Below are 27,256 nucleotides of genomic sequence, written 5' to 3'. Positions count from 1 at the left end.
TTCGACACTGTACGGTAGAGGACGGGGTTCTTTTAATTAAATCTGATGCGTGATTTAAATTTCATACCTGTCAGAAATGTACCTCATTCGTAAGAAAGTGTATTAAAGCAATAGCTTATCCATTTTTACAACATGTCTTCTAATGAGCAAAGATAATCAGGAAACTTGTTTCAGCTTAGCATATTAACCCTTAATGGGAAAGGGCCATATAGGCACCTGTGGTTTATTTATTTTACTTTTTGTATCCTCCACTAACGGTTAAGCTTTATGTCGACGCTTAAAACCATTTATTGTAGAAGACGGCACACTGCTTTTTATTCGAGTTCGCTCGTCAAGAAGCTGCAGACATGTCAAAAATAAAAGATAAAATGTTACTACTATCCGTTTTATTTTACGATTAAATTATAATTAATTTCTTGCAACAATGTTTTAATGCCGGTAAGGCTTAGCGAAAGATGAACACTGGGACATGAGCCTGTATCACTGGAAGGACTCGGACAGGACAAAACTCCAAAAACCAACGCTCTTATGCGCACTCCATGATTTGGTGTTTGTTTTCACAATGCAAACCCTTGCTAAGAACAGGACATAAAATTTGATTTAAACAATCAATTAAAGAAACAACTCAAGGTAATGTCTGTTGAGAGATTTTCTGAGAGACGTACGATCTCTCTGAACCGCAAACTATAATACATCAAAAATGATTTAAAACCTTCGCTTGAAAACCTTAGAATAGAGAAATTTAACGTTCAAGATTACGAGTCAAATACGTCCCAAAGGGATGTCTGATGAAGGAAAAAACTTGAACCTTGAAAACTTGTATTACGAACTATCCCGTAAATCATGCAGAAAATGATTAATCACAAAAATAATTTTGAGAATTATTCCTGTCTTTAAAAAACTTTCCTTTTAATATTATTTTATTACTAGTAATGAAGTCATTTTTATTGATAATATACAAGTTATCTACTTTCGATCTTCAAATTTTAATTTGAAACGGCAAATAATTTTTTTAAATTTCGATACCCTTCTTCTTCTTCTTTTTGGCCTGACGACCGTCTTGGTCATGCCTGCCATTTCTGGCTCACTAGAGTTGTTGATACTGCATAGTTGTAAAGTCAGTCCTCTCTATCGGCCCTGATGAGATTTGAACCCCGATCCTATCGTGTGAAGACCGGCGCCGCTGTTGCATCTATTTCCGGGCCGCTCTTCTGCACTTCGATGCATTTTCGATACATCCTAGTAAGTAAACTGACTATTACAGTGCATAATAAATAAACACTGCACGTTAAGCGTAACGAGACCAACATGAAGAAAAAGAGTCCAAATCTATGCAATTCCTTTCACGAAAAAAAAACATTCTTAACCCCCAAGGGTTTAAAAAATCTTACCACACCGTGTCGATTAACAAAATCAACTTTTAACATCTCCAACACGATGTTGTTTGATTTCGCTCGTGGTTTCCTTTCTCCTCCACCTTCTTCTTGTCCACCAACATTACCTCCTTTCGTTTACATGTGCTTCTTACAGAACGTTATCCACCCCATGCTGTTCTACCCCCAATCACTCCATCCCCTCCCCCCATGTCCCACATGGGAATAGTTAAACGAAACTGATTATGGGCGTGGCGTAAGGCAATCAGTCGGGTAATTAAGATAAATGGAGCCGATATGCGCTGCTCGCGCAACCCTGCCCGGCTTTCCCTCGACAAAACACCCCGATGCTCGGTCGGATCGGTGTGAAATCAGCTAGACGAAGAACCATTAAAACACCAGCGCCAAAACACGATGGTGGTGCATTGGAGCTGGAGTGCATTTTGCATACGCGATACGTAAAAGTTCTCGTTTTCCTTCTAAAATCGTTGCCTTTTAATCCCCCGCACACGAACGAACGAACTGGTTTGGCGAGTTGTACTGAGATAATTTCACTAAGCAGAAGGCTAAAAACTAATTAACGCTTTCGTGGCCGGCGTAGGCTCCCTCCCTCTATTGTAGGTCCATGTTTGCTGCTTGCACTTACTCTGAGAGCGTCGTTTATCCAGTTTGCTGGTGGTTTTACCCATCTTGTCGGTTCTAGCACGCCGGTAAGCTTATTAATGGACATCTAATCAAATGAAGGACATGGCTTGGTGATGATCCACTTAACGCGTGATGCTCCTACCGTGGTTGATATTCTGCGAATAAAGATGAAGAAAAATTACGCCTTAAAGCGAACGCTAGCACTAATGTCCGCTAGGGCTGCCGGGGATGGAAAAAAAGCTACGCCCATTTGTTTCCCTGCTCAAGCTTGAAACCCGGTAAGCGGATTATCCTTTGTTCCGCTCCGGTTGATAGGATAACCTGCTAAAGAAGTCATCACCTGCGGGACATCTTCCCGGTGATGCTGCTTTTGCCAAAAATAAAAGAACTAAAATCACGATCCCAAAACCGGTATCCTGAGCATCTCTCTTCACGCTGATCCCTCAGTTTATCTTCATTCTCGGTGGACGAGGCTGGAGGATTTGTTTCCATCTAATGTGCAGCGTTGCTTAGCTGCGTTTCTGAATATTTAATGAATCTCTCAATGGTCACCAAATGATGTCACGAACGAGTCACTGGTGGTTGTGTGTGGTGTGTTGTCGTAAGCCGGTACGAGTTGTTGTTAACCTACCGAAGGCTTGTTTCGAACGATGGACTTCAACTGTTTGACACATCTCCTTCATTTCTACAAGACACACACACAGGCGCAAACATTAAGTAATCATGATAGAATCATGTTTGTTTGTTTTGAATCTGTTTTTGGAAGTGGATTGTAGTTAGGCACCTCTGAATTTGGAATGCGGAATACTTCTCGCACATCGTCGTGGGCAGTGTTACCGGATTAGAGCACCTGCCTCCATCTATGGGAAAAGGTAATTAACGGTCCGAAAACTGTAGACGCGTAAAGGTGATGTCTTAAGGCGTGATAACTTAACGCGTATCTCTGTTCGACATCCCCTATCCCTCTTGCCGAAGTCCCTTATCTGACGGAGCTCAGTAACACAATCACGCACGCACAGTCCGCCATTGTTTCTCCAAAGGGGCGCTCATTACGGTGCATCCAAGCATCTCCAACTTACCGAACGATTTATCGTATCACAACACCAGCTCCGCCTTGAGATTCCAACCGCAACGACTGCTAGCCACAACATGCACTTAATGCAAATTTAATGACCTCCACTCCAGGCCAAGCCCAAACACTCGGGCGTGCCAGACGCGTTCGGTGCAATTGCAATGATCTGCGATCGTTTACGTATGTGTGAAGAAATCTCACTCGATTCGGAATCGATTGTTTCCAGCTATGTAATGAGAGGAATTAGTAATGAAGGAAAACTACTCTTCACGCCGAGAGCTAATGTTAGTCACATTTTTTTTTTGTTTAATTAGGAACACACAACCTTCAACAAAGGTAATTCTGTAGAACCTAGTAGGCCTCCTCGAGAATCGACACACCTTTGCATTATTCACCTTGAAACTTCATTCTGTTTTTGCACAATCACATGGTATCAGCGTATCAGACTCCACTGCAAAGCTGTTGTCCAGTAGCATTTATTGCTTATCACTCTTATCAGGCGCTGAATCTTCCCTGCGGATACACGATATCTTTAGTAACTTCTTCAAAGACACTCACCGACCCGACCGTGGACACTACACAGCTTTCAAGAACAGCTTTTGCTTGATATCGAAGACACCATTTTCTTGTCTTATCAAACCACTGCTAGACATTGGTAATGTGTTGTGACACACATTTTCTAACAGTAGTAAATCGACACCCAAAACACTGTTGAAACTGCACTACTTCGGACACCGGAAATCACTGGTAATTACCGCCAGCTCAAATCACACTAACCCTCGATAGCAATGGATCAAAGTAGGCTGGGGTTCGTAATAGAGGTGCGTTACCTGTCACGAATCCATACGCGCGAGTAGAGGCTGCCGATGACAGCAGCGCGTGTGGCTCAATGAAGCGCGTTCAAACCGGTACTGCGTTCTAGGTGGTGTTCGGCGGGAACTTGAAGTCCGCCTGGTCCGGCGGACTCGACTGGCGATGACGTCATATCGTGTGGGTGAATCGAATCTTTTGTTTAGAATATTCGAATGGTTTTAATCGTTTATTTCTTATTCTTTCTTTCAACGCCTAAAGATATGTAATTTGCATCACAGCCATACTTTTTCCTAACATAGAAAATATTAAAAATAACGGTTTCAATTAAGCAAAACTAAATTTTATTCCATAAACTTTTCAACTCATTCACGTGTCAATAAATGCCCGTTACAACCGGACCAATCGCCACCTTTACGTCTTATCATGCGGCAGTGCAACACAGCTGTTTGGGCAACGACGGGCGTTGTACAAGGGTGTCACTTTCTTCTGCATCGAATTACCACCCCCTAATCCTAACCCTGGGATAGGAATGCAAATATTTGACTATCGCACCGGCATGCGCGGCTAAGCCATGTAGCTTTGTACGCCTTTATTGCGTTCTTGGTTGACTTTTTTGGGCGGTGCTGAATTGGGAAGCATACGAAGTCGGAAGGCCACCCGATATTTTGAGGCGTACAAGTTTACAGTGGCAAAAGGAATTTGTGGAATGTTGCCTACGTTGTACCGATCTGCTACATCAGCGCATATTTAAGACATGTTGCATTTCTCCCCAATTTTCTGAATATTTTTCCCAACAAAACTTCATATAAAATATAACACCCGACTCCATTTTGGTTTGGTTGTTTAGATTTCACTATTTTAAATATTTATTGTCTCTAGCTCCACAAAAAAAAAAAAATACTTCTTCACTACTCAACACGCAATAGTACTCACATGGCCTGTCTTTTTCTACTTTTTTCAGTCACATCACGTCAAAGGAGAACATCTACACTACGTCACCTTAACCAATACGTTTTCTACGTTTTCTACTGCAACAGAGAGCACTTCAAGCTTTCCCGACTATGGCCGACTATAGCCCCGGATATTGGGGATCTCTGGTACCTCGCGCTTTATGACACAGTACAGTGCAGAGTTTCTCTAAAACCTATGGTTAACTCAGTTCCTCACATTCCTCTATTTACAGCGTGCATGCATACAACGCAACGTCACACCTTACGCATACTTGAGCTTGTTTGCATTTACATCGGGAAAGAAGGTACCGGCCGTTTTAACCAGCGACACCGAATCTCGCGCTTGTTGAGAGCTGACAGAGGTCAACAGTGAAGGTACTACTGCGACACGAGACGATGCGGCACCGTCCAGCTCGGGACTGGGAAAGACGGTGCTTCGATAATCCAATGCCGACTGACCGGTGTGATGGGCTAGCGGTGGTGGAAACGCAAGCAAAGGTTTATCCAGTGCAGCACGATCACCACGACATTCGTGATTCTTAATGTCCGCAAACGTCTCAAACAGATTCCGACAGACGACGCACTTGAGGTGGTTTCGGGCCTATAAAATAGAGATATTTGATTAGAAATGCTTGTTGAATCCTATAGAACAAGAAACGCTATATTAACCTTCTCCGGTGGAGCTGAATCCAAGTTCTGAGGCACCTCACGCATATGACGCTCCAACAGCTGAGAAAAGTTGCCAAAGATTGCCGCCGAGTCAAATCCACCCAGATGAGACGTTGGTCCACTATTCGAACCCATAAAGCTAGCCCCAGTTGGGACATAGTGCTGCTGAGCTTGATTCTTTCCCGTGACAGATCCAGAGGATGGACCGTGACCTCTTCCTCCAGCCTCCAGCCCTCCATTCCGTTCCGCATCTATCATCGGCGAAGGAACAGTGGCCGTTGGTACTTCAGACGTAGCCGTAGACCGGGGATCATTCTTCTCCAGCTTGAAGCTAGTAAAGATGGCTTGTGGTGAATCCTGTACCTGTGGCGGAGTTCCGACGAATGGAGTTCGGTGTATTATTTCTCTTTCACGTACCAGAAGTACCACGAGGCGATCAAGGATGCCCTTTTTGAGTTACGGGTTTTAAAAGACGATCACAGTGTACGATCTTGAGAAGGGTGAGTGTGTATAATGTGAGATGATCGAGAGGTTAACAAACACAGATGCACTACTACGGTTGGTTAATGAAGGGACAGGATAGGCTGCCTTGGCTCCTGTACAGACATTCGAAACACATTCAGAGAGAGAGAGAGAGAGAGAGAAAGAAAATAGAACGAGAGAGAGAGAGAGGAAGAAGTTGTGAAAGTGAAGAATGGATATTGTACATGAGTTTGCTAGAATAGAAGAACCGTCCCACTAATTGGTTACATGCAACATGAAACTCACGTTATTGTACACCTCCATGACGTGGTTCTTCCGTGGACGTCCACGCTTCCGATTGAAGAGCGTTTTGCTCGAGCTGAACTGCAGGAAGTTGGCCGTCTCCAGTAACGCACGATCGCGATCTACACTCGCCGGGGATTCAATCGCACTCGAGGAGGTTGCTGTCTGCGAAGGGGTAGAGTCTTCCTTCTTAAGCAATCGATAGTCTACCGTTGGATTGGAGAGTAGTTTCGATCGGGGCGGTGTACTACTGAGCGGTTCCTTCTTCATATACAGCGGTAACTCTCCCGTAGGTTCAAGCTGTTCTGTCGCTTCCTGTGGCTTATATTTCCGTTTCGCTGGTGGTGGTTTATCATGCGCATAGCTTACAGGACTATGTTGCTGCGGGCTGTTGTTGAGACCCTCTACCAAAGGTCCTCCCATTAATCTACCACCGTACAGCTGATGTAGGTAAGCCTCTTCAATGTTCCCCATCACGCTTAGGTTTCGTAGCATCTCTACATTGTCCGGTGCAAAGACCTGCTCGTAGCTCATCTGCTGCAACAGCTGCAACCGCATCTGATACATCATCTGCAACGGTAACGTCCGGAAGGTGATCTCAGCCATCACCGCCAGCAGATCGAGGAAAGGATTCTTCGCCACCGTGCCTTCCTGACTCATCGTTTGTCCTGGGGATATCCTCACTTCCTCTTCCCTCGCCGGTGATCGTTCTGGAACACTGGGCGTCACGTCGCCAACCGGTTTGCTGCCCTCATCCGTCTTACTTTGGTTAAATTTGGTAAGCAGATTGCGTGCCATCTGATAACGCCTATAGTCTACCTCCGTGTCCATTCGCTCGTGCTTTCGCTTATGGCTTAAGAGCTGCCCGCTCGAGTGCAGTACGTAGTGACAGTTTTCGTGCATACAGTGAATGTGATTGCATACACGCGAAAACCTACAGTCCTTGTAGGTGCAATCTTCCGTCTTAAGGAACTTTTTGTAACCATCCTTCAGCAGCATCTCGTCCTTCAGATGGTACGTTTTGTGTTTCTCTGCAATAAAAAGGGCATGTATTAGTTAAATATTGTGACATTCAAGAATAGTTTTCGTTCGCTCACTCACCCATATCAGCTTTGTTCTTGAAGGTGTACTTGCAGTTCTCCCGCCGACAGTGGAAATGTGTCGTCCGTTGCGTCCGGAACATACAGTAATCCGTGCTGCAGTCTTCCGTCGCCCGAAACCGTTGAAAGCTACACCGAATGGAGAGAGAAAAACGGAAAAAAACCATAACACTCCATCCTATCATTCTGCTCCACCATCATAAAAGCTCACCCATTCTTGACGATCGCCTCATGCTTCCGGTGGTAGTTGGCGTGCATCTGGACATCGCTCGTGCTAATGTACACCTTATCACAGTTATCGTGCACACAGTGGTAGTGCGTATGCTTATGATTATGCTGACACGCCCCGTACTGTATGCTGCAATCGTCCGACGAGGAGAAGCGGTAGAACCCATACTTAAGTGACTCTTTCCGCTTCTTGTGCCACTTGAGATGTCGAATGATTTCGTACTTTTTGTACAGCACTTTCCCCCGGCAGAACGTGTCGTGACAGTGGAAATGTTCGTGCAGGTTTTCGTACTGGCATTTATCGTGTTTACACTCGTACCCGGATGAGTAGAGCTGTATTAAACCGTAGTTATCTGTGGGAGAGAACAAGAGCGCAAAAGTAGGTTAGTTTGGTGGCAAACGCTTCAGTTAAACCAATTTTGAAAAATGCGCCGAAAGGTATGCAATGCGCATAGCACCATTAACGATCGTAGCCCGAATGAATGAATACACCACTCGGCGCTCGTTGTTTTTAAACTTATTGGCACAAAAATAATTTCTTCCATGTTTTTACATCAATTTTATGGTAGTAAATTAGGAAAATAATCGAATAAAAATTGAAAAAAAAACGTTTGAAATTATTATAGCATCGCCATGATAACGCTAAACAAGCAATTGATTTACTTCACACATTTAATCTTAATTCGACTTATTCTTCCCTCCTACCACCACACACTCACACCACCTCTCTTATCACCCATCAAACCCAACTAGCAAACAACCTTGCAACCTCCCACCAGTATGCCCTTTTTAGCTATTTCGACCCCAACACCTACTTGCCTGACAACGAATGGGGCCTGCAATCAGCATATCAGAATCTTGACATTGCTTCCGTTCTTGAGCAAACGAAACACAAAAACGGCCAAAAGTCGATTGACCAAAAACCAACTCAAGTACGCCACTTGCTCGCTGGTACACACCTCCACCGTCGTGGATTAAACAACCACAGCCGCGTTTTGAGCCGCGCCGGTTTTGAGCCGATTACGCTTGTTAATATTCCGATTGAAGGTATTTTCGGTATGCCCGGTTATGATTATTATTTTTCTTTCTCTCTCTTTCGCTCTTTTGAGCTTCTCAGCTTCTCTCTTTCTTTCACTCAGCTCTCAATCATTTTCTATCGCTTTGTTTCTTTTGGACGCTTGTTCCTGGTCGGTGTTGATCTTCGATTCGATTTCAAGTCCACATATTTCGATTTTGTTTTGTTTTTTGACGTTTATATGTTGCATTTGCTCTCACTTTGTGTCTATTTTTGGGGGGGTATTATTCTCTTCAATCTCCAACAACCCGATTTCTTTTCTTTTTTTGTTACGTTTAATCATCATCTCGCACGCGCACACACACACAGTCCAGTCCACAATTTGTGCGGCTAACAATGTCGGTGCTCGTGCGGAGCGGCAAAGCCCAACTTTAGCCAAGTCATGCCAAGACTTGTCCGTGAAGGACGAAAGGCGTACGAATCCAAACCAAAAAAAAAGCACAACTATCTACATACATATTCCAGGGATCTAAAAACACTAAACTGAACCCAGCAGCAAAACGAACCTCTTAATAACGAGCGGGAGAGCAAAGAGAAAAAAAAACAACGCACCCTGGCTGGCAGCATTAACCATGATCTCGAGCCTATGGTTGGACTGATCGCCAACTGATCGACAAGAGCTAAAACTAAATTTCGTCCAAAAACCAGTATTTTGATGAATATATATACACGTGAAGGAAATCAATGCTAATGGTATGTCAGAATTTCTGACAAAATTCCTTGCTCGCAAAAACGGCCCCTTCTTTACACGCCACCTCCTCAACCTCGCTGCGCCCTGTCCTGCTGGGTAACTCCGGGCACACACACACCGAGCTGACACGCATTCCGGTTGATTTATTTTAATTCAACCGATACTTCTATGCTCCATCCGTTCTCCATTTTTCTAGGGCTCCCTAGATCTTGGGCTGGCAGGTTTTGGCGAATGCCTTCATAATCTCCAAAATGGGCGATAAAGTAAAGCTTGAATAAAGCATATCCTCATTTCTTGATTTCTTTTGCCCGATGATCAAACTTTTTTTTTCGAGGCCTCCCAAGTTCAAGTCTTGAAGGTTTTAATTTAAACATATTTTTTCCTTCCTTTGAGCTCCATTGGCCGAGTTGGATGCAAAAAGCTGAGTACCGAACGCCCAGACTTGATTTGGACGTTTTTTGATCGAAGTTTTCGAAATCGGTTCTCGCTTCTGCTGTCAATTGGTTGCGTTTGACGAGATGGAAGCAACAGAAGGAAAGGCCACTTCCAAGCGAATCTACTCTCTGACATATTATTGGCAAAAGGAGTGAGCAGCGCCGGGAAGAATAGGCTGAAACGGCAACTGGTGGCACTGGTTGATTAGGACAAGGATATAAGAATGTCTTCTTGGTTTTAGGCAGCCCATTTGTCATTTCCAGGCCTCGCAAATGCACGCTAATTTATTGGCGTATCAAACCCAACATGGACTCGGACAGTTCGGTCAGGTGGGATACGTTTAAGGCTAAACCATTTCGGAAAGGTATGGAGTGCGTGTGATTGATTGGGCGACATTGAGTTGAAAGTGGTCTAATTTTAACCCTCGATAATCCTAACATAGTCGCACAACTAGATCAATTATGCTTTTGTAAACTCAAGGAAACCCCAAAAAACATCAAGCCGTGTGAAGAAGAAGCCGTGTGTATGAGCGAATCTTGCTGAATGCCTTATTTGGCTTTCAGGTCGATATTCTAAAAATGGAGCTCTCGAGCAAAACGATGCTCCCTTCTGGTATCCAATCGCAGGCCTTTTGGTCCACGGTTGTGTACAATTTTGATGATAAATTATGTGTTTAGAAATACGCTAATGGTAGCGGCGGGTGCCTATGTACCATCTTCACCGACAGCACTGGAAAGGTCCAACTGGATGGTTTGCCAGAGCCTTCTCTTCCATCTAAGTTCTCGGGTGTTGGAGCTTTCCATTATTCCGTTCTCAGTTTTAATAATAGACATGGGTGCTTTTTTGCTGCTCTATTGGATGAGGGTGAAATTAGAAGATTTGGTTTAACTAAGAAAAGATAAAAGTCTTCCTGTGCGTCATAAGCCAATAAACGAAAAATCTGATAATACGAACTATCAATATCAATGGGAGTGACTAGCAAGTCAGAGAAGCCATCAATGATTGGTCTAGATCTCTAGCAGTTCTAGTGTCGAAAAATGAGAAAGAGTTTACCAATCTGGAGCTCTTCTAAATATCTTCAGATCTCTATTGGAACAAGAAAAGGCTCGAACACTTATGAGTACTGATTGATAAGACGAGGTTCAACTTGGAGTCCTCGAAGCCCTGGCAATTGGAGGATTGAAGTAAGTCTAATGTGGATGATTATTTTATTCACATTAGAATAGGAGCGCTGGTAAAATTAACTTTGCCAATTTATTAAAAACCTTTTCCACTATGAAACCTTTAAAAGATTCTTGGACGAGATTTCTTGAACGAGGCCACAGTTAAATCGTTAACGTTCAAATAAAGATATCTTAAAGGATATTAGATACAAAACCCGAAGAAAAGCAGTTGGAGAAGATGCATTGCTCTTATTAAACTATCAAGAATATTGTGTGCTGGACATGTCTCGTGAAGAATACCAAACAATATTCTTTCTTCTTCCTTGGCGCTACGACCTCGAAAGAACCCGGCCTGCCTTTTCTGGCTTTGCGATTTTACTCGTGGTTAAGCATTCAGTCGAGCGTCGAGCGGGAGGCGGTTGGATTTGAAACCCGGTCCTGCCGTGTGAAGACTGGCGCCGTTCTGTGATAAAATTTCCTTGGTTCGGGAGCAATTCAAGAGAGGATAATAAACTCAATCTCAGATAGTATAAAGTCAATATTTTCATGAAATCATCCTTTAACTTTGACCAACCAAACAGATGATAGCTAAACATTAAACTAGCTCAATTTGCACCTTTCCTACCCAAAAATCCCTTCAGAATACCCAAACACCCAGGGAGAAAGTAAGACTATCTCGCATAGGAGCAAATTATCATCCCGCACCCCAACAAACAAGGGAAGCAAACACCGCCATCACTCCATTAAACCCAAGCACAATTGACCTCATCATCATACACCTTAATGCTTTCATTCTACCCCATTCACATGCTCCTCCAAGAAACCGCCCGATCGACATTCGGGCACTCTACAACGCCTTGGTTCTTCCAGTTCTACCGGCTTGATTTGAATTTTCGGTGAAAAGAAACGTTTTTTTTTTCTCCGTTGCTTCCCCTTTAATCTAATATTCAGTGGCAAGCCGATGGTGATGCCGATCACAAAAGCGATTGATAGACTGCTTTTAAAACGATGATGTCCAACGTCGAGAAAGTCCGATGAAAATATGAAAGAAAAAAGGGCAATAGGTGCAAAGAGGCTTGGATGCGTACTACGTGTGGTGATCTCGAAACTCGGGATCAAGAAATTTAAAGGTAGAAGAAGGAATGAAAAAAAAACCCAGCCCGAAAGAGTGAATAACTCAGGGAGAAATAAAAATGAAGCCAACCACTCACATAGTACGAAACGCAAACCATGTTTCGAGAAATGTGTTTTTCTTTAACATCAATCACAACTCATTGTTTTCGTTGCGTTTGGTGTATCTTTCGTATTTTTTTTTGTTCTCGTCCATCCGTGTGTTATCTTCAGTTGCAACAGTTTGCTCCCGTATCACGGTTTCTGAAGTTTTGTTTCGTTCCTCTTCTGTCTGACTTCTTCTGATCAGAATCTGTTGGAGATTCTTTCCTTCCCGAAGTTTATCGCTTCAATGATGTTTCGTTTATGATTTGGTTATGATGGTTGTTATTCTCTTCTGCTCTGTTCTGTTGGAATGAATTTAGAGGAAACAAATGAACCGGGAAGCATTTCGGGATAGTTTTATGAGTCATTTAGTACCGGCATTGAGCCACATCAATTTACACCGCGCTTTGATCAACGGAAACGATCGGGAAAGACATTCTTGTCTAAGACCTGCAGAAGAATATGCTTGAATTTTAAATATTTCTCCTTTTTATGTTTTTTACAGTTTTCATAGTTTAGAGGTAGAGATTAACAACTTTTCAATTTCGTTTTTGATTTAACCTTTTCCTTAACATTTTCCTCATTTTACGTTTTATTATGTTTCATTTACTAGTTTTTACATGAAAAACAAACATTTCCAACTCTAAAATTGCTCAGCAATGTTTTTCAACTTTATTTTGGCTGTTTTCTGTTCATTTTCTCTATAATGTTGTCTTTATTTCTTTTGTTTTAGATTATTTATCTTTTTTTTTGTTGAGAGAAACTTTCTTTTCTATCAAACAACTTTTCTGTTATTTATTGTCATATTTTGATATTTTTATGACTTTTAAAAGTATTTAAAATTGTCTTTTTATGTCCTTTAGTTTTAACGTTAATTATCAGCCTTTTATGAGTCAAACAATGTTACTTTCATAAAACAAATAAATCGACAAAATAATTCCTTCTAAGTTTTGGTCATATTTTGCTATTCTTTTGCTCAATCCAAATTCGCTTCGCAACCAAAGGATTAGAATAAATCAATTCGAAATGCGCAAATAAAATAAAGCCCGCTAAGCGCTTGTGCTAAGCAACGGCATTCGAGCAACATTTGTCTTAATATTTCCCCTGCTGCCCTTCTCTTCTCCTGGCGCAACTGACATTCAATCTATAAATCAATATCGATTAGAAGTAACACTCGAGCACAAAGTGGAAGCACAACAACGGCCGAGCAAACGCAAGAAGCAAGTAAAAAAAAGCCGGCTAAACGCAGCAACACCTCTATCTCAATCATTTGCGTCCGAAGGTGACCGATTTAAATATCCTAAAATAGACCGGACCCGATTGCGGAGTAGAAAAACTGGACACAATGAGGTACATTTTTTGGCCTCAAATAAGGATAGACAATCCCAGCCGCAAAGCAGGAACGTTACATGAAGCAAGGAAACGCAAAATTAGCCTAAAAAACCTGCCTGGCCAGTTGTTGAACAGCGAGTGCTGCACAGAGATTAGCCGAACAGCCGAACAAAGGCTTCAAGCAATCAGATAAATAAAAAGTGAACAACAAATCATTGGGTTGGGGGGAAGAAATCACATCACACACATCAGCAGCAACATATTCGGAAAGTAACAAGTTATTTTGCTCCGCCGTATTGGTAAAGGACGCAAAAATGGACGCAAATACGCTGATATGAGTAAAAAAGCGGTTGCGAGAAAATAAAAGACACGCGCGAAAAGTAAAATACATACATGACCTAGCCGGGTCGGGGTGGAAGAAATAGAATCACCCTAGGGACCGTGGAAAGGAAAACAAGGCCTTTGGGCGGAAGAGAAATAAGGTCCGAAACGGGTCCGAATTAAGCGATGGTTATCTCGGAAAGGCCATCGCTTAAAAGGCATGCGAAGGGCGAGACCGGAGTGGCCGAAATGTAGTTGTTAGTTGAGCGCGTGCCCGGTACACACACACACACACACGAATGCATTATTACTATTATTTGGCTGTTAATCTGCGCACCTTCCTATTGCTACTTTGCGGGCTTTATTAGATCAAACGATCGACCGGATCGATCGATCGGATATTTCAATCGAAAGTGGAAAATGTGTTTGAATTGCAATTTAATTTAATGTTTTTGTTACAAATTTAATGAAGAGTTTATTAAGTTTGCTTCCCTCATTTTTTTTTATTTGGAATTTTAAAGCAGTTTCAGATTTGTGAAATCAATAATAGCAACAATTTGGGCAACGGTAGCGCTACGTTACGAAATCATCTTTAGTTGATTTGTGTATGCTATCACATTGAAGTCATCGTTCCAGATGATATCGCAATAGCAGCTTACATTTTTACAAAGTCAGCGTAGCCGCTCGAGGTATAACACTCAACAAGTAATCAACAAAAATGTATAAACGTATTTAGCACGAATGACAATCATACGGTATTTGTACGAAGTTTTAACTGAAACCTGAAATATATCAAAGTCGTTAGGCCTCAGCCATACATCCAGGGAAGTTCAGATGATAGCACAAGAAAAACAAGAGTTTAGACAACGCCATCGCAAGGTAGAACGAAAGTGACAGAAGATTATACAAGACCGTTCAGAATTTAAGACAACGTTCTAAGTTGATATTATAATTGCAACGTTCAATTTCAATAAGCTTGTTCTGAAACTTAAGGGAATTTAATGGGAAAACTAACAAATTATATTCAATTTTATGGGTCAAAATTTGAAAGTTTTTAAAGGATATTGACAAGTATCACTTCCGGGATGTATCTTATAATCACGAACCTAGGTTTCTTCGAAAAGTAACTGCGATTTAATTTAATTGTTGCTTTTCAAATATCTCTGCACAACTAACATTGCTTTATAAGAAAGAACAATTGTTGAGGCAACAACTGTGTCAGGCAGGACTGGGGTTCAAATCCCAACTGGACCGTTCCCCCCGTAGTGAGGACTGACTATTCAGCTACGTGTTATTAATACTAGATTAAAGCCAGAAATGGCTGGCATGACCTAACAGCCTTCTTCACTCAAGAAGAGGAAGACAACACTGGCCAGAGGTAATTCTGGGCAGAACTATGTCAGTTTCCTGTCGAGTTCATTTTGGGCAGTGACGATAAAATTCGACAAAGTTCAATTCTACCTGCATATTGTCCGCCTCATCATGTGCAGAGTTCAGAAAAAATTCTAACACTGCTAGCTCAACTGGGAAATAATGTGTGATCGGACTCCAAAATGAACTGGCGCTGATATCTTATTATGTCCTTCCTTTACCAAACAAAAAAAGGCTACAGACACATAAGCTTCTGCAAAGCCTTGTAGATCGTGATCTTTTCTTAGGTTCTTCAACAAGCAGAAGTCCATTAGCTGGAAAAGAGTCTTTTCAAGCAAACATGGAACTCGTAAAAGAAAGCAGTCGGAGTCACGCAGAGTGAGAGAGACAAAACTTTGAACTCAAAAGAACAAAAAACTACACCAAAAACCGCCAAACACCGCTAAGAAAAGAAAAAAAACATGGGGATAAGTACCGGGCTAGCGATGGTTTCAAAACGCTCCAAAATACCCCGAACCATCACACTTAAAAGCCATTCGAACGAGCACACCGTGACGTCAACAAATTATGTATGAAATTATTTACCGAAATTATTATATTTCTCCACGGCTTGATTGATTTATCGAACGCATTAAACTAGTTCAAATTGATTTGCCCGGTCAGTCAGTCGGGTCGGATCGACGGCAAGCTTTCGCTCCCATTCCTGTCCATTCTTGTGTTGCTTTCGCCACGTTTCACTTCCATCTCGTCTAGGTGTCCTAGGCGCGAGCAGGGTAAAGAAAAAAAGTGACTTGCCAAAAAGGACGGCACACAAAGCTCACGAGACACATCCCACCGATGAGCCCGTTCGGACGAGGGGGAAAAACCTACAACCACAAAACCACCATCTCGGAAACCAACTCTTTTTCGCTCGAAAACTGATCATTTATTCTCGAGAAGAAGCAACAAAAAAATAACCGACCCCGTGTACCCGGGAGCATATATTTTAAAAACGTTCCTCTTCATTTTTTTTTCACCGTTTTGCTCCATTTTCGGCAATACCTTCCAAATCGTGGGGTGCCCTAATTGTTCAGGTGGAGCAAATTTTGCGGCGCTTTCGCGCTAGAAGTTTTTAACCGTGCTCCATTAGGCTCCGCGAGCCAGCCTTACGAGCCAGGGAGTCTTTCATTTGGCGTAATGATACGGTGGCTTAAAAACATTCCTCCACAACGACGGTATGTACGGTGGCGACCGGTTTTTTTTTCCGCCGGTTCGCCTTTCAGACCGGGCGTCAACCGATCGCCACAAGTCTGGAGTCAATTTTTGAAGCTGCCTCTAACGCTAGCATACGGCGTGACCTCTGGCGCGGCTATGGGGTAAAAGGGATGTTAAAACCCCCGTTCATTACAGAGGTGGTGACCCGTGGCGGTCTACGGGTGTTGAGCCTTGCGGAGAGGAGGTCAATATAGAAGCGTCTTAAAAGCTTCCGCATAATCTACTTATTTGCGTTCGATGCCGACGGACAAACATGACGGACATTTTTATTTGGGGTACAGATACAGAACGAATATGGCTCGGGGGGGAGGGGGGGTACGATTTACGATCGTACCGAATTTATTTATTGACTTTTTGTGTGATCGATTTCGAGCTCGATCCTAGAGTGCAAGGAAACAAATGGGTGCTAATATTCGTATCATACGGCGGGAGTGACCGTTATACATTTTTACAACCAATTGGACATTCATTGGGTCCGTTTCATCTGCTTTCACTAACCAAACAGGATTAAAAGTAATGAAACAATTAGCAAAATGTATGAGATCCAAATAAGACTAACAAATTTTGGAAATGGAACTCAAACACAAAACATATAAAAATATTTGTTCTAGAAAAAATCACAATTCTTTCAGAACAATGGAACAAAAAAAAATTAAGGGAACTGGTTTTAAGCATAAAATGACAAGAAATGTTCAGAAAATCTAAATAAAAAAATTAAAGAGAATTTAGTAACAACTTCACAATAAAAATGTGATAGTCAGAATAAAAACTGAAACAAACTTATTCATTCTTCAAGATTAGCGGTAAGAAGAAGATGAATATATAAATTGAAAAAAAAAACAAAAAACAAAATAAGTTTATGTCAAAGAAAAGAGTAAACAACCAACCGATGTATCAGTCAATTGAAAAAAGAACATAAAGTGAAAATAACAAAAGAAGTAAAAAAGTAAACCTAACTTAAAACTAAGTAAACAATTACATAAATCTGATAACAAAAACACTTCACATATCTCATTAAGTACGATGCCCAACCACTATCATTTGAACGGAAATCAAATATAAGAAATTTATTAAAAATGCAGACCAATGCTATAAATGATAAAGGACAAAATAAACGAAAACAAAACAAAACAAAGTATGAAAAATAAAGGAAAATCTTTTAAATCAGGTAAAACAATAATAATAAATTGAAAAATAAAAGAAAACAGTGCAAATCTTATGACAATAATTTATGTTAAAATAAAAAAATAATATAAGATCAAAATAACAAATGACAACACGTACGTAAACTGACAAGATAAATGGATAAACATAAAAGGGAAAATGATAAAAAAGAGCTTTTTGAAGAAAAAACTAAATTTCTTAACAAAAATGCAAAGAAACACATGATAATAAAAAGAGACAATAACTGTATTTAAATAAAAATTATATAATTTTCACATCTCTTCTTACCATTTCACATTTGATACAAATTAAACAGCCCAACAACTGCTACACACTTCAACCAGAACTTGATCTGCAAATTACACTTTGATTATGTGTGCACAAATATGTTCAAGAAACAATATTTACTCAACTGTGTGGTCTCCCACACAAGTTCAAACGTGCCCCAAAAGAAGTGCTTATTGCCTTCCATGCGAAAGGAACTTATGTTTCTTTCCTCATTCGTCGTCCAATTCACATATGCTCATTGGCATTGCATCAAGTGACTTGCTGTGCTCCATATATTCTTACTGCCTGAAAGCGCTCAACCCAAACGAAAGAGCCAACGCCAGCAAAATCTTACCAACTCTTCGTAGAGAGGTCGTGGGGAAAAACGATGGCACCGGGATGGAAACGATAAAAATTGCAACGCTCACCCGAACCCCAGGAAGCTTAACCCACCAGCATAAGGACCATTGACCGGTCCGTGTTGATTCCCAAAGACGAAGACGATGGAGCGATGCTTCAATGTTGCTGTGCCCGCTCTCTCTCTCTCTTCTTCCGTCTTACTGGGCCGGTTCGAGCCTTGGAAGATAAACACACAAAGAGTGTGTTTTGATTTCCAAAGAAAGCATCAACGAGGGCTCATATTTCCTGCTCGTAAATGCAACGGCCCAGCCCCGCTGGAACTCAGGGCAGTATGTGAACGAGTGTACCAACAAGAGCATTGGTCTTTATTAAGTTTGATTGAATTATGTACCGGGAAGGCTAATTAAGAGTGATACTATTTTATGCGTCACTGAGAACCTTACCATTGGTGACAAATTTACTTCTTGCCATAAACATTCATGAACATACTTTCTTTCTGTCATACGCAAATGAAATATACTTCGACGAATGCAAGACCTATGAAAAGCAAAATCATTGCTCATTCTACCGGATAAAGCGCCGGGAGATTTTCAATCGCCCGCAAAACCCAAAACAATAGACTCCCGACAGCCTAAAAATGGAACGGAAACGGGATTTTCTGGCATGGAATTGAAGAAAAAAAAACAAGAGAGAATTCAAACGTTTCTGTTGCATTTCTCATCTTTTTGTTGGGGGGAGGGGGGTTTCTGGTGAAAAAAGCTTCCAGTGATGCATTTGTGCGTGTGACGAACTGGGTAGAATATTAAACATTTTTGCTGGAAGAATGAAGTAAGAAGTGGTTCCTGCTATCGATTAAGCGCCAACCGACCCGACCCCAGGACAGGAAGTGAGTCTTCAAGTGAATTCACTTAAGCTCAGTGACATCATCGTCGTCGTTGGAGATGGGTTGGTGATGGGAGGGAGAAAGAACATAGTTTTATGAACGAAGTAGAACACAGCCATATGAGCGGGAAACCAGACGGGGGGCCATTAGATAGTTGGGGAGCAAGCGAAGGGGAAATCATTGTATTGATACATGCTGATGATCAAACAGGCATTAATAAAGGTTTACTGTGAATCATGCTCATTGTATCGTTCTTCGACTAGTCTGATGATTTAAATGCACTGTTAACGTCTTTGTTTGCGATTTCGATGAATATTTACATTTGTAACCCATTAGGCTCATGCTGTAAAATGCGTTGCATATCTACCAGGGGTTAAAAAATTAGTAAATATTTAATATTTGTTAAAAAAAAGTCTCATTAAAGCGAGCAAAACAGAAACTTCAATCTGATTAGAAGCATTTTTCTAGTCTGAGACCTGAGCTCGAAAACCCTGCAAGTATGCAATCTTCGATTTTAGAATAATTTACTTACTGTCTATTGTGTGTTAAGGGATAGTGTTTAGTTTATTGTTGGTCCTATAAAACTACATAATCTCGGTGAGATATTGAGGTCTATGATGACTTCAGTAGAATTTTTGGTTATCTTAACCTTTATAAATTTATGATGTGATCGCAGTATTAGATCGACATTAAATATATTCACGGTTAGGTTGTCTGTTCATAATTTATCTACTGAATAATTACTGAATAATACTGAATCGATTAATTACCGAATTAAAATAAAAAAATTCGATGATTTTTTTAATTTTCTTGATAAAGTATGCTGTCTGCACGTACAGAGCTGACAAAGCTACGGATACTGTAAAATCATGGAAGCCGGAACAGTTGGACGAAGTATAAGCTTAGCGCCTGAAGGTATGCAATATCTTTAAAATTCCTTGAGTCACTAATTGAAGCGTTCGCGATATCTGAGTACGTCAATAAACTAAGGGACGAAAATCATCAAAAAAAAGTTTTACTTATAAAAGGAATCGACGGCATGATTGCATAAATCCAGGCGTCATAAGACGATTTCTTTTATCTTTGCTTAATCTTTCACTGACACATTTCCTCGCATTATAGGCGCACTGAACGATTTATACAAACTTTTATATGCAGCAGCATTTTTTTTTAATTTCGCACCTTTCAATCACCACCACCAAACACAGACACTTACATCTTATGCTTAAAAATGCTAATGCGTAATACTTTCACACTTGAAAAAATGCCTCACGCGACGAGCACAGAGCGGAAGTGACAATAGTTGCCGTTTATTGTAGCTGTTGTCGGCATAGGAGAAACAGACATTCGACCCGACCCCTTCTTCGCCTTACCGCCTCCAACAATCCACACAACGCACACGCCAAATGCTTCGTGTCACACTTTGAACCGCGGAATTGTCCACTGCCGCACACGCATTTGATTCGCTTTGATTTGCTTTCCCTTTCCATTGCGATGTGAAAAACCCAAGCAGGGTGGGAGGGTGGGGGGGTACTGTGGCACACACACGCATACCACAAAAAGCCAATAAAAAGTGGAACCGCGGGTTGATGCTTACTTCTTCTGCTTTTTTTGCCCTTGTTTGTTTGTTTGCCTCGGCCACTACACTGTGGTGCTTCGCCGATGCTTTTATTGGTTTATTGTGACTAATTTGGTTTGATTGCGGTTTCCGCGGGTATGCTGGAAAAATTCATCTCGCACATCGGTCCCCGTACAGCGTTCGCTCGCACGCTGATAAATTCCAACCGCTTAAGTACTGCGTCGTTCGCGTGTACCCCTACTTCGGAGGACGGAAAACGGGTCTACAGCCATTCGGTAGGTATGGTGAGAGGGATAGAGCTGGGGTCAAAAGGTTAATTTCATTGATTGAGCACAGTTTTTCCCTTATATTCCCGTATGGGCGGCATCGTACGCTAAGGCTAAAAAAATCTGAGAGCTGCTTGATGAACCACAGAATTGATAAAAATGGATACGGTTGTGCTCTGTTTCGCAGAAAACCGACCGAACGGAGCTGGCTGGTCGAGGCGAGCTCATGCAGTAAATTCATTCCCGGTACGATTTGAATCTCGTGCACGGATGGGCATGGATTAGCGGAGATATGTGAACAAAAAACATGACACACAAGGAAAATAAGGGGTGAATATGCTTTTCTCCCCGTCAATGAGTCAGCTGCCAGGAGGCCTTTAACCCCTGATCAGTGCGTAGCATTGGTGAGTGTATCATTGCTTTAAGCGCTTGGTTATGTGATCCCTTAATGAAGTACATTTATTAAATACAATTGGACACAGAATTGAAATTCTTCACAACAATCAACCTTACAGCAAAAAAACCCCAACCTTAATGCATATTTACGTTTCAAGGATACAATACTAAACAAAGTCAAGTGTTTTTTCCCCTCCGTCTTACGAATAGCGCAAGTGTTGCCAAATTCGTGTGAATAAAACCATGACCATCGTCCACCCAAAGCCAGCACACGCCAAACAACCCGATCAGAAATCCCTTCTCTTTCACCATTTCTAAAATTGTGATCTTCGATCAGTTATTTTCGGTAAGAACAACGACAAATTTTCTCTCAAGGTGCAACTGCGCCAACACCTCCCCCCAAATTCGGGTTACGAAGTCACCTGACCCGGTGATCGAGCGGCAAGCACGAGGAATGAACAAGCAAACAAATTGCAGGAAAACCGATCAATCGATTGTCGAGCGTGTAGCGACACAAAATGTCCCAAAAATATATATAAGCTTTACAGGCGTCATCAGGCTGACGGGGTCATTGGAAGAGGGAGGAAAGGATTGACATCGGTGGGGTGGGGGTTTCTGAGTGTCCTTATCCACCCACCGGATTTGTTGACAATTTTGCACCGAACGGATTTAATTCACATCAGCACTTATCTTGATCGTGATGCTGAGATGATCTCAAGAATGTGATCTTCAAATGTGTGATACGTGAATCACCATTTAAAACTAAAGATTTTTTCCTGCTGTGATTCGCAAATAAGTTTTTTAATTGCTATTTGTCACAAATAATAACACAAAAGAATAGCAAATAATCTAATAAAAAATTACGACGAAGTGGAAAGAAAGCAGATATCCTATAAATTAAGAGAAGCAAAGAGAAATATTTCAACGACTATCGAATGCTGAACATAAACCGTGAAAGAATGAAACAGAAAATTAAAATAAAACAAAAACAAAGAATTAATCATTAGTAAAAAAGACAAAAGAAACAATTGAAACTAATAAAAAGTAAACAATGAATTAACAGAAAAGGGGATCCAAAGTTAGCGTAAAATTTCAAAGTAACTCGAAAAGTTGTAAAAAAATTAGAAAGTAAAGAAGAACAAATTAAGAAAATAAAATTCAATAAAAATGCAAAAACATCCGAAACAAAACTGAATTGTAAATAAAAGGGCTAATTATGCGAATTATCTGTATTTAATTACCGACAAATGTTTAAAAAGATATTAAAACTTACATAAATTGGAAATTAAAAAACATAAATAAATTAATAAAACGGTACAAAACTGATTTGAGAATCTTTTAAATTATTAGAAGAGTATTGAAAATTCAAAATACTATAAACACTTACTTTAAAATATATACAAAAGCAAAGAAATTAAAGAATATAGAAACATTACAAAAACGTATTTAAAGAAAAATAAATAAAAAAGAGCGTAAAAAAAACGAGGATAATTGCTTAAAATATAACATATAAACAATTATAATGAAACAAAACAAGAGTTCAAATAAAGCTTCAGCAAAAACAACGAAATAAAAAAAGTCAATTTAAACATTGTTTTCTCCTTCCATTTACTTCTCTTTTTTCCTATCTCATTTTTGCACAGTTCCTAACCCGTCCTATGACTTCTCAGATGGAATTCAAATTCATACCAAAGCAAGAATTCCGTATCATTTATTCACTTTAATCTGTTTCCCTTCTTTTCCCCTTTTCTTTTCCCTCACCTAATCCCGATCAATCCCACAAATCCCTGGTACGAACTATTTCTCACCACTAGCTTTTCCTACCCGTGTGGCTCCTCGGGTATCAAATCTGTTTCGATGAGTACACATTTCCCAATCGTTCATCCATTCCATTTGTTCGGGACAAGATATTAAACTCTTTCTTGTTGTGTTGTTCAACGAAGAAACCCCTCCCCCCATCCCCCACACACTCCCGAGAAAAGGGTTCAAAAAGCACGCTCAACAAGCATGCCCGAACGATCGCAAACAAAAAAGCGTTTTATCTGCTCGATCCCCGGTCCGTAGCAAGGATCATCGGGCCCGTCCGTTTTGTTCTTCACCACTTTCGCGGTTTGTTTCGAGTCTTTTTACCGCTCGAACTCTCTTTTCACATCTTTATTTCTTATTTCGGGCGTCCGCTCTTGAATCAATCTATCATCGACACTTGATGTCAAATTTCTCGCTCACCTCTTCGTCTACCTTACCGTGGTCCCTGCATTCGTATCTGTGTATGTTATTATATGCTTTTGAACTATTGCCAGTGCCCTCACCCGCTCTGAGCCGGCTGGAATTTATCCAATATGAGTCAAAAAAAAACCCCCCGAAAGAAAACACGAGGTTGCAGTGTCACGGGAATTGGCTCTTCCCTGTACGGTTCCATTCCGATTCCCAGGTTCGGGGTTGAAATTCGACTCCAGCCGAGATCCTTCAGTTTTGGGATAAAATAGAGAAAACAAGTGGACACTGGAAACTTACGGCACGCCGTAAAAGGAAGCATAGAAAAGCATTAGCTAACGCACGAACTTGCTGCGAAGGCTTGCTTTGGGGTTGGTCAGCCGTATGTTTCGCCACCCCAAATTGGAGCTATCATGTTGATTTTTCTGGCCTGAATCAACTTGAAAAGAAGAAGCAATAAATGACACACGCGATCGTGTTAGCCAATCTTTGATCGCCCAGACGGAAGAAAGTTTGCGCGATCTCTGAATCTTGGACTGCTTGGAAGCTCAATATCAATTCCCAGTTTTTAAGGCGTTGGAAATAGAAACATGCCACTCGAACATCGCGATAGATCACTTTTATGAAAATCAATTTGGAAATTAATTTATCCACCGAGTGTTTCTTCCTTCCCTTTTTCACCATGTGCTCTCGATCACTCATCAAAATTCATTATTTGATCGTTGATACCGGGGGAAGATCGCTTTAGGCGATTCTTCATTTCACCTATCGAATTTCGAGCCTCTCGAGAGAGCCTCACGCGCCCGAAAAGCCTCCTGGCTCTAGGATGCCTCTAATGCGCTCGGAAATTAATTATATTTCATGCCTAAGCACTTCGAGGAGTTTTTTTTTCTCTCTCTTCGGGTAAATCTTAAGCTCCTTCGCTCCCTTTTTTCCTTCGCCAGTCCTCTAATCGCTGCCCTCGTTATGTTGCCGTTTCTTTATTGCGAAAAACAAGTGTGTGCTTTTATTATATATTGTTGGCCGTTTTATTCGAGCTCAAGTGACCGAAAAGGAAGCCGCGAGTTAATGCGTCTTTTGAATATGCTTAATACGCTCGACTACAACGGACGGGAAGGCGCAGAATGAGCCAAGGAAACTTTGACGCGGTAAGACGCGGTGTGTCAGAGAATCAGAGCAAGCAACGTCAAACGCAACGAATCACAGGGCGTATGGGTGAGGAAGCTAGAATTGAGGGGACGGGAAGGTTTGCTGCGTGCGTTGATGTTGACGACGACGATGATGACGATGATGAAGAGTGAGAATTAAATTTACGATCACCGGAATGAAACAGTTGAAAGGGAGATGCGAACGCATCTCAAGGTTGGTCACTTTAGACCGGCAAATTAAGGCTCGTTTTGGGGAGCAGTTGGAATTTTTTTTATCAGACGGTTGGTTTTTGGTGACAAAATGTGTACTTTTAAGCGAATGTTGATTTTAGTTTTTGTTAAGGGTAATTGCTTTAAAAATGTGGTGTTTATTTTTTTGTTTCCCTGCAGCGAGCATTCCTTATCTAATCATTGCTAGACTAGTTTTAGTCTTTCTTTTTGCTCGTCTAGCTTAACACTTCATAAAATGAGTTCTTCTAGCTGTCAAAAATACTAAGAAAAATGCCATGATCGAATGATAAATGTCTTATGCTAAAAGCCTTAATAAGGTCAAACGTCTTATTACGTGTCGTTCGAGTTAATACACTGCTAAACAAAAGTTATAACAGTCTTCTATTTTAAGATCCGTAAAACGGTATAAAGACCGTGCACTTAAGCGTTGAGCTTATGTTAGATCTCTCGTTTTTTGGGCATTTGCATTCCTAAAAGTCCTTGCCGTAACTGACTATTGTTTTATTACCTTATTGAATCATAATAAGATACATCAGCCATAGGAATTCCGGACCGGATAGTCAGTCCTAAGTGAGATTCAAAATTCCTTCAACAGTCCCACGAAGTCTCACAAGTCACAAGTAAGATTATTGCCACCACTGAACAGTACAATAAACTTATGCAGTTCGAAAAATCCTAAAATATTCATGGACGTTTATTTTTCCAACCTAATTCAAGCGCCTGAATGTATGCAACGTAGGACATCGTTAAGATTAGAATAAAAAAGACCTTCTTTTCAAAGGTTATAGATTAATTCTTTAAACCAAAACTCTTTTTTAAACTGCAATTTAGACTAATTAAATCATTTGGCACGCCTGCTCAACCACCTTTTCCAATATATCTGCATATCACACAACATCGGCCCTAACGGGCTTGGAACTAGAATATTGGCAACAAATTTTTCAGACACTTTTCCATCGAAACTTTGCAGATTTTCCAAACACATGCTCTATGTAAAACACTGTAACTTGAAACTACACTCACCATGCAGCAGCTCCAGTATCGTTGCCATATTTTCGTCCTTCTCACTGTCCGCGAAAAACTTGCTAAACTCGATCAGCTTCGCCTCCTCCATCTCACCCAACCGGGTCGTGATCGAGTTGTTATTGTTGTGCAGGATCGTACCAATGCCACCGGCACCACTCCCAACACTGCCACCCGGCCCACTGCCACCGCTAGCGTTCCGATTGTTGTTATTGCCACTGAGCGGACTATTATTGTTATCGATCGGTTCCGTGCACTTGCCACCAGCACCATAGATCACTGTCGTGCAACTGCTGCTGCTGCGATCACTTCCGGCCGTACACTCGAGCGCTGCCGGCCCATCGTACTCGTCGTCCTCGAACGCGTCACCACTGTTCGAGGGATCCTTTGCGCATGCACCGCCACTGTGGGCGGCATGATAGTTTAGCGCTTTCCCCACATCCGACACACTCGAACCATGGCTTGCGTCCTCATCGACACTGGCAAAACGCATCCTTTTGATGGCCGTTGGCGAGGAGCAGTTGCCACGGCTCACCGGAAACACTGTACCGAGCTCCTGCTCTCCATTACTCTCCGGAGACATCATGCTTCTTAATCTTTTGCTATCACATGCAGTTTCAAAACAAAACAGATCGCAACCCTGCTGCTTTGTTTTAAGCCTTGTATAAATCACTTGTTTTCTAACTTCACCGACAACATGCCGCCTTACCACATCACAACAGCAATCTAGAGCACTGGGCCACACCGAAAGCACTATCTAGGCACGCATGCTAATGCATTGCCCCGCTGGCAATGAGACCCCCCTTTTTGCTAACGATCAACCGCACACCGTCGTCTCGGGTAAACACAAACGGACAGCTCGGTTTGCACGTAATCTCGGTAATAGCGCGATCCCGTCGCTTCTCGATCCTGTGTGATGCGTGTTCGTGTCTCGACTAAACTGTCGACGTGCACGGTTCGCCAGTGCGCACGGCGGTACGTACATTTGTCCGCTTACGCATAACTGCGCAAACGCGCCTAACGCCACGAGACCGTTCGGGTCCGGTTCGGGGTTGGTTCGGGCTCAAGCTTCGGCTTCTTTCGGGGCTTTCGGAATAATGCGCGTACACGCGTAACCCCTCGGGTGCACGCAACAAACGGGCCGATTAACCCTCCCGGGGTACGATCAAGAACGCGCGCGCCAGTTACCTTTCGACCCGACCCACCGTTCTGCCGGGCAGGAAAAGGAAAGAGAATGGAAATTAAGGGGTATT

At 41.7% G+C, this 27,256-nt stretch overlaps 2 protein-coding genes across 11 annotated transcripts in view; both read right to left on the bottom strand.

Moving 5' to 3' along the window:
- LOC118510646 (SH2 domain-containing protein 3C) overlaps window positions 1-4,033 on the bottom strand; it is a 36,347-nt gene extending 32,314 nt beyond the window's left edge. The window contains exons 1-4 of one of the 10 annotated variants that reach the window (XM_036052754.1): window positions 3,868-4,006; window positions 3,486-3,603; window positions 3,098-3,316; window positions 2,020-2,173 (exon numbers count right to left, since the gene is read on the bottom strand). In XM_036052754.1, the coding sequence (XP_035908647.1) occupies window positions 2,020-2,062 (43 nt within the window). In that variant the 5' untranslated portion in view covers window positions 2,063-2,173; window positions 3,098-3,316; window positions 3,486-3,603; window positions 3,868-4,006. Of the gene's footprint in view, window positions 1-2,019; window positions 2,174-3,097 lie in introns of all 10 variants that reach the window. The other 9 variants (XM_036052750.1, XM_036052759.1, XM_036052751.1 and 6 more) reach the window with 9 other exon arrangements.
- Window positions 4,034-4,742: 709 nt separating this feature from the next.
- On the bottom strand, window positions 4,743-26,961 carry LOC118510648. The gene is made up of 6 exons (XM_036052763.1): window positions 26,004-26,961; window positions 7,599-7,968; window positions 7,389-7,516; window positions 6,291-7,318; window positions 5,523-5,885; window positions 4,743-5,454 (listed from the first exon to the last, which is right to left on the bottom strand). The coding sequence occupies exons 1-6, from the start codon at window positions 26,587-26,589 to the stop codon at window positions 5,116-5,118; spliced, it is 2,814 nt and encodes a 937-aa protein (XP_035908656.1). The 5' UTR covers window positions 26,590-26,961; the 3' UTR covers window positions 4,743-5,115.
- Between the last annotated feature and the right edge of the window lie 295 nt (window positions 26,962-27,256).

The sequence above is a fragment of the Anopheles stephensi genome, chromosome 3, assembly GCF_013141755.1.
Source record: "Anopheles stephensi strain Indian chromosome 3, UCI_ANSTEP_V1.0, whole genome shotgun sequence".
Taxonomy (NCBI): Eukaryota; Metazoa; Arthropoda; class Insecta; order Diptera; family Culicidae; genus Anopheles; species Anopheles stephensi.
Note: the sequence above shows the minus strand (reverse complement) of the source record. Positions and strands in the feature narration are given on the sequence as shown.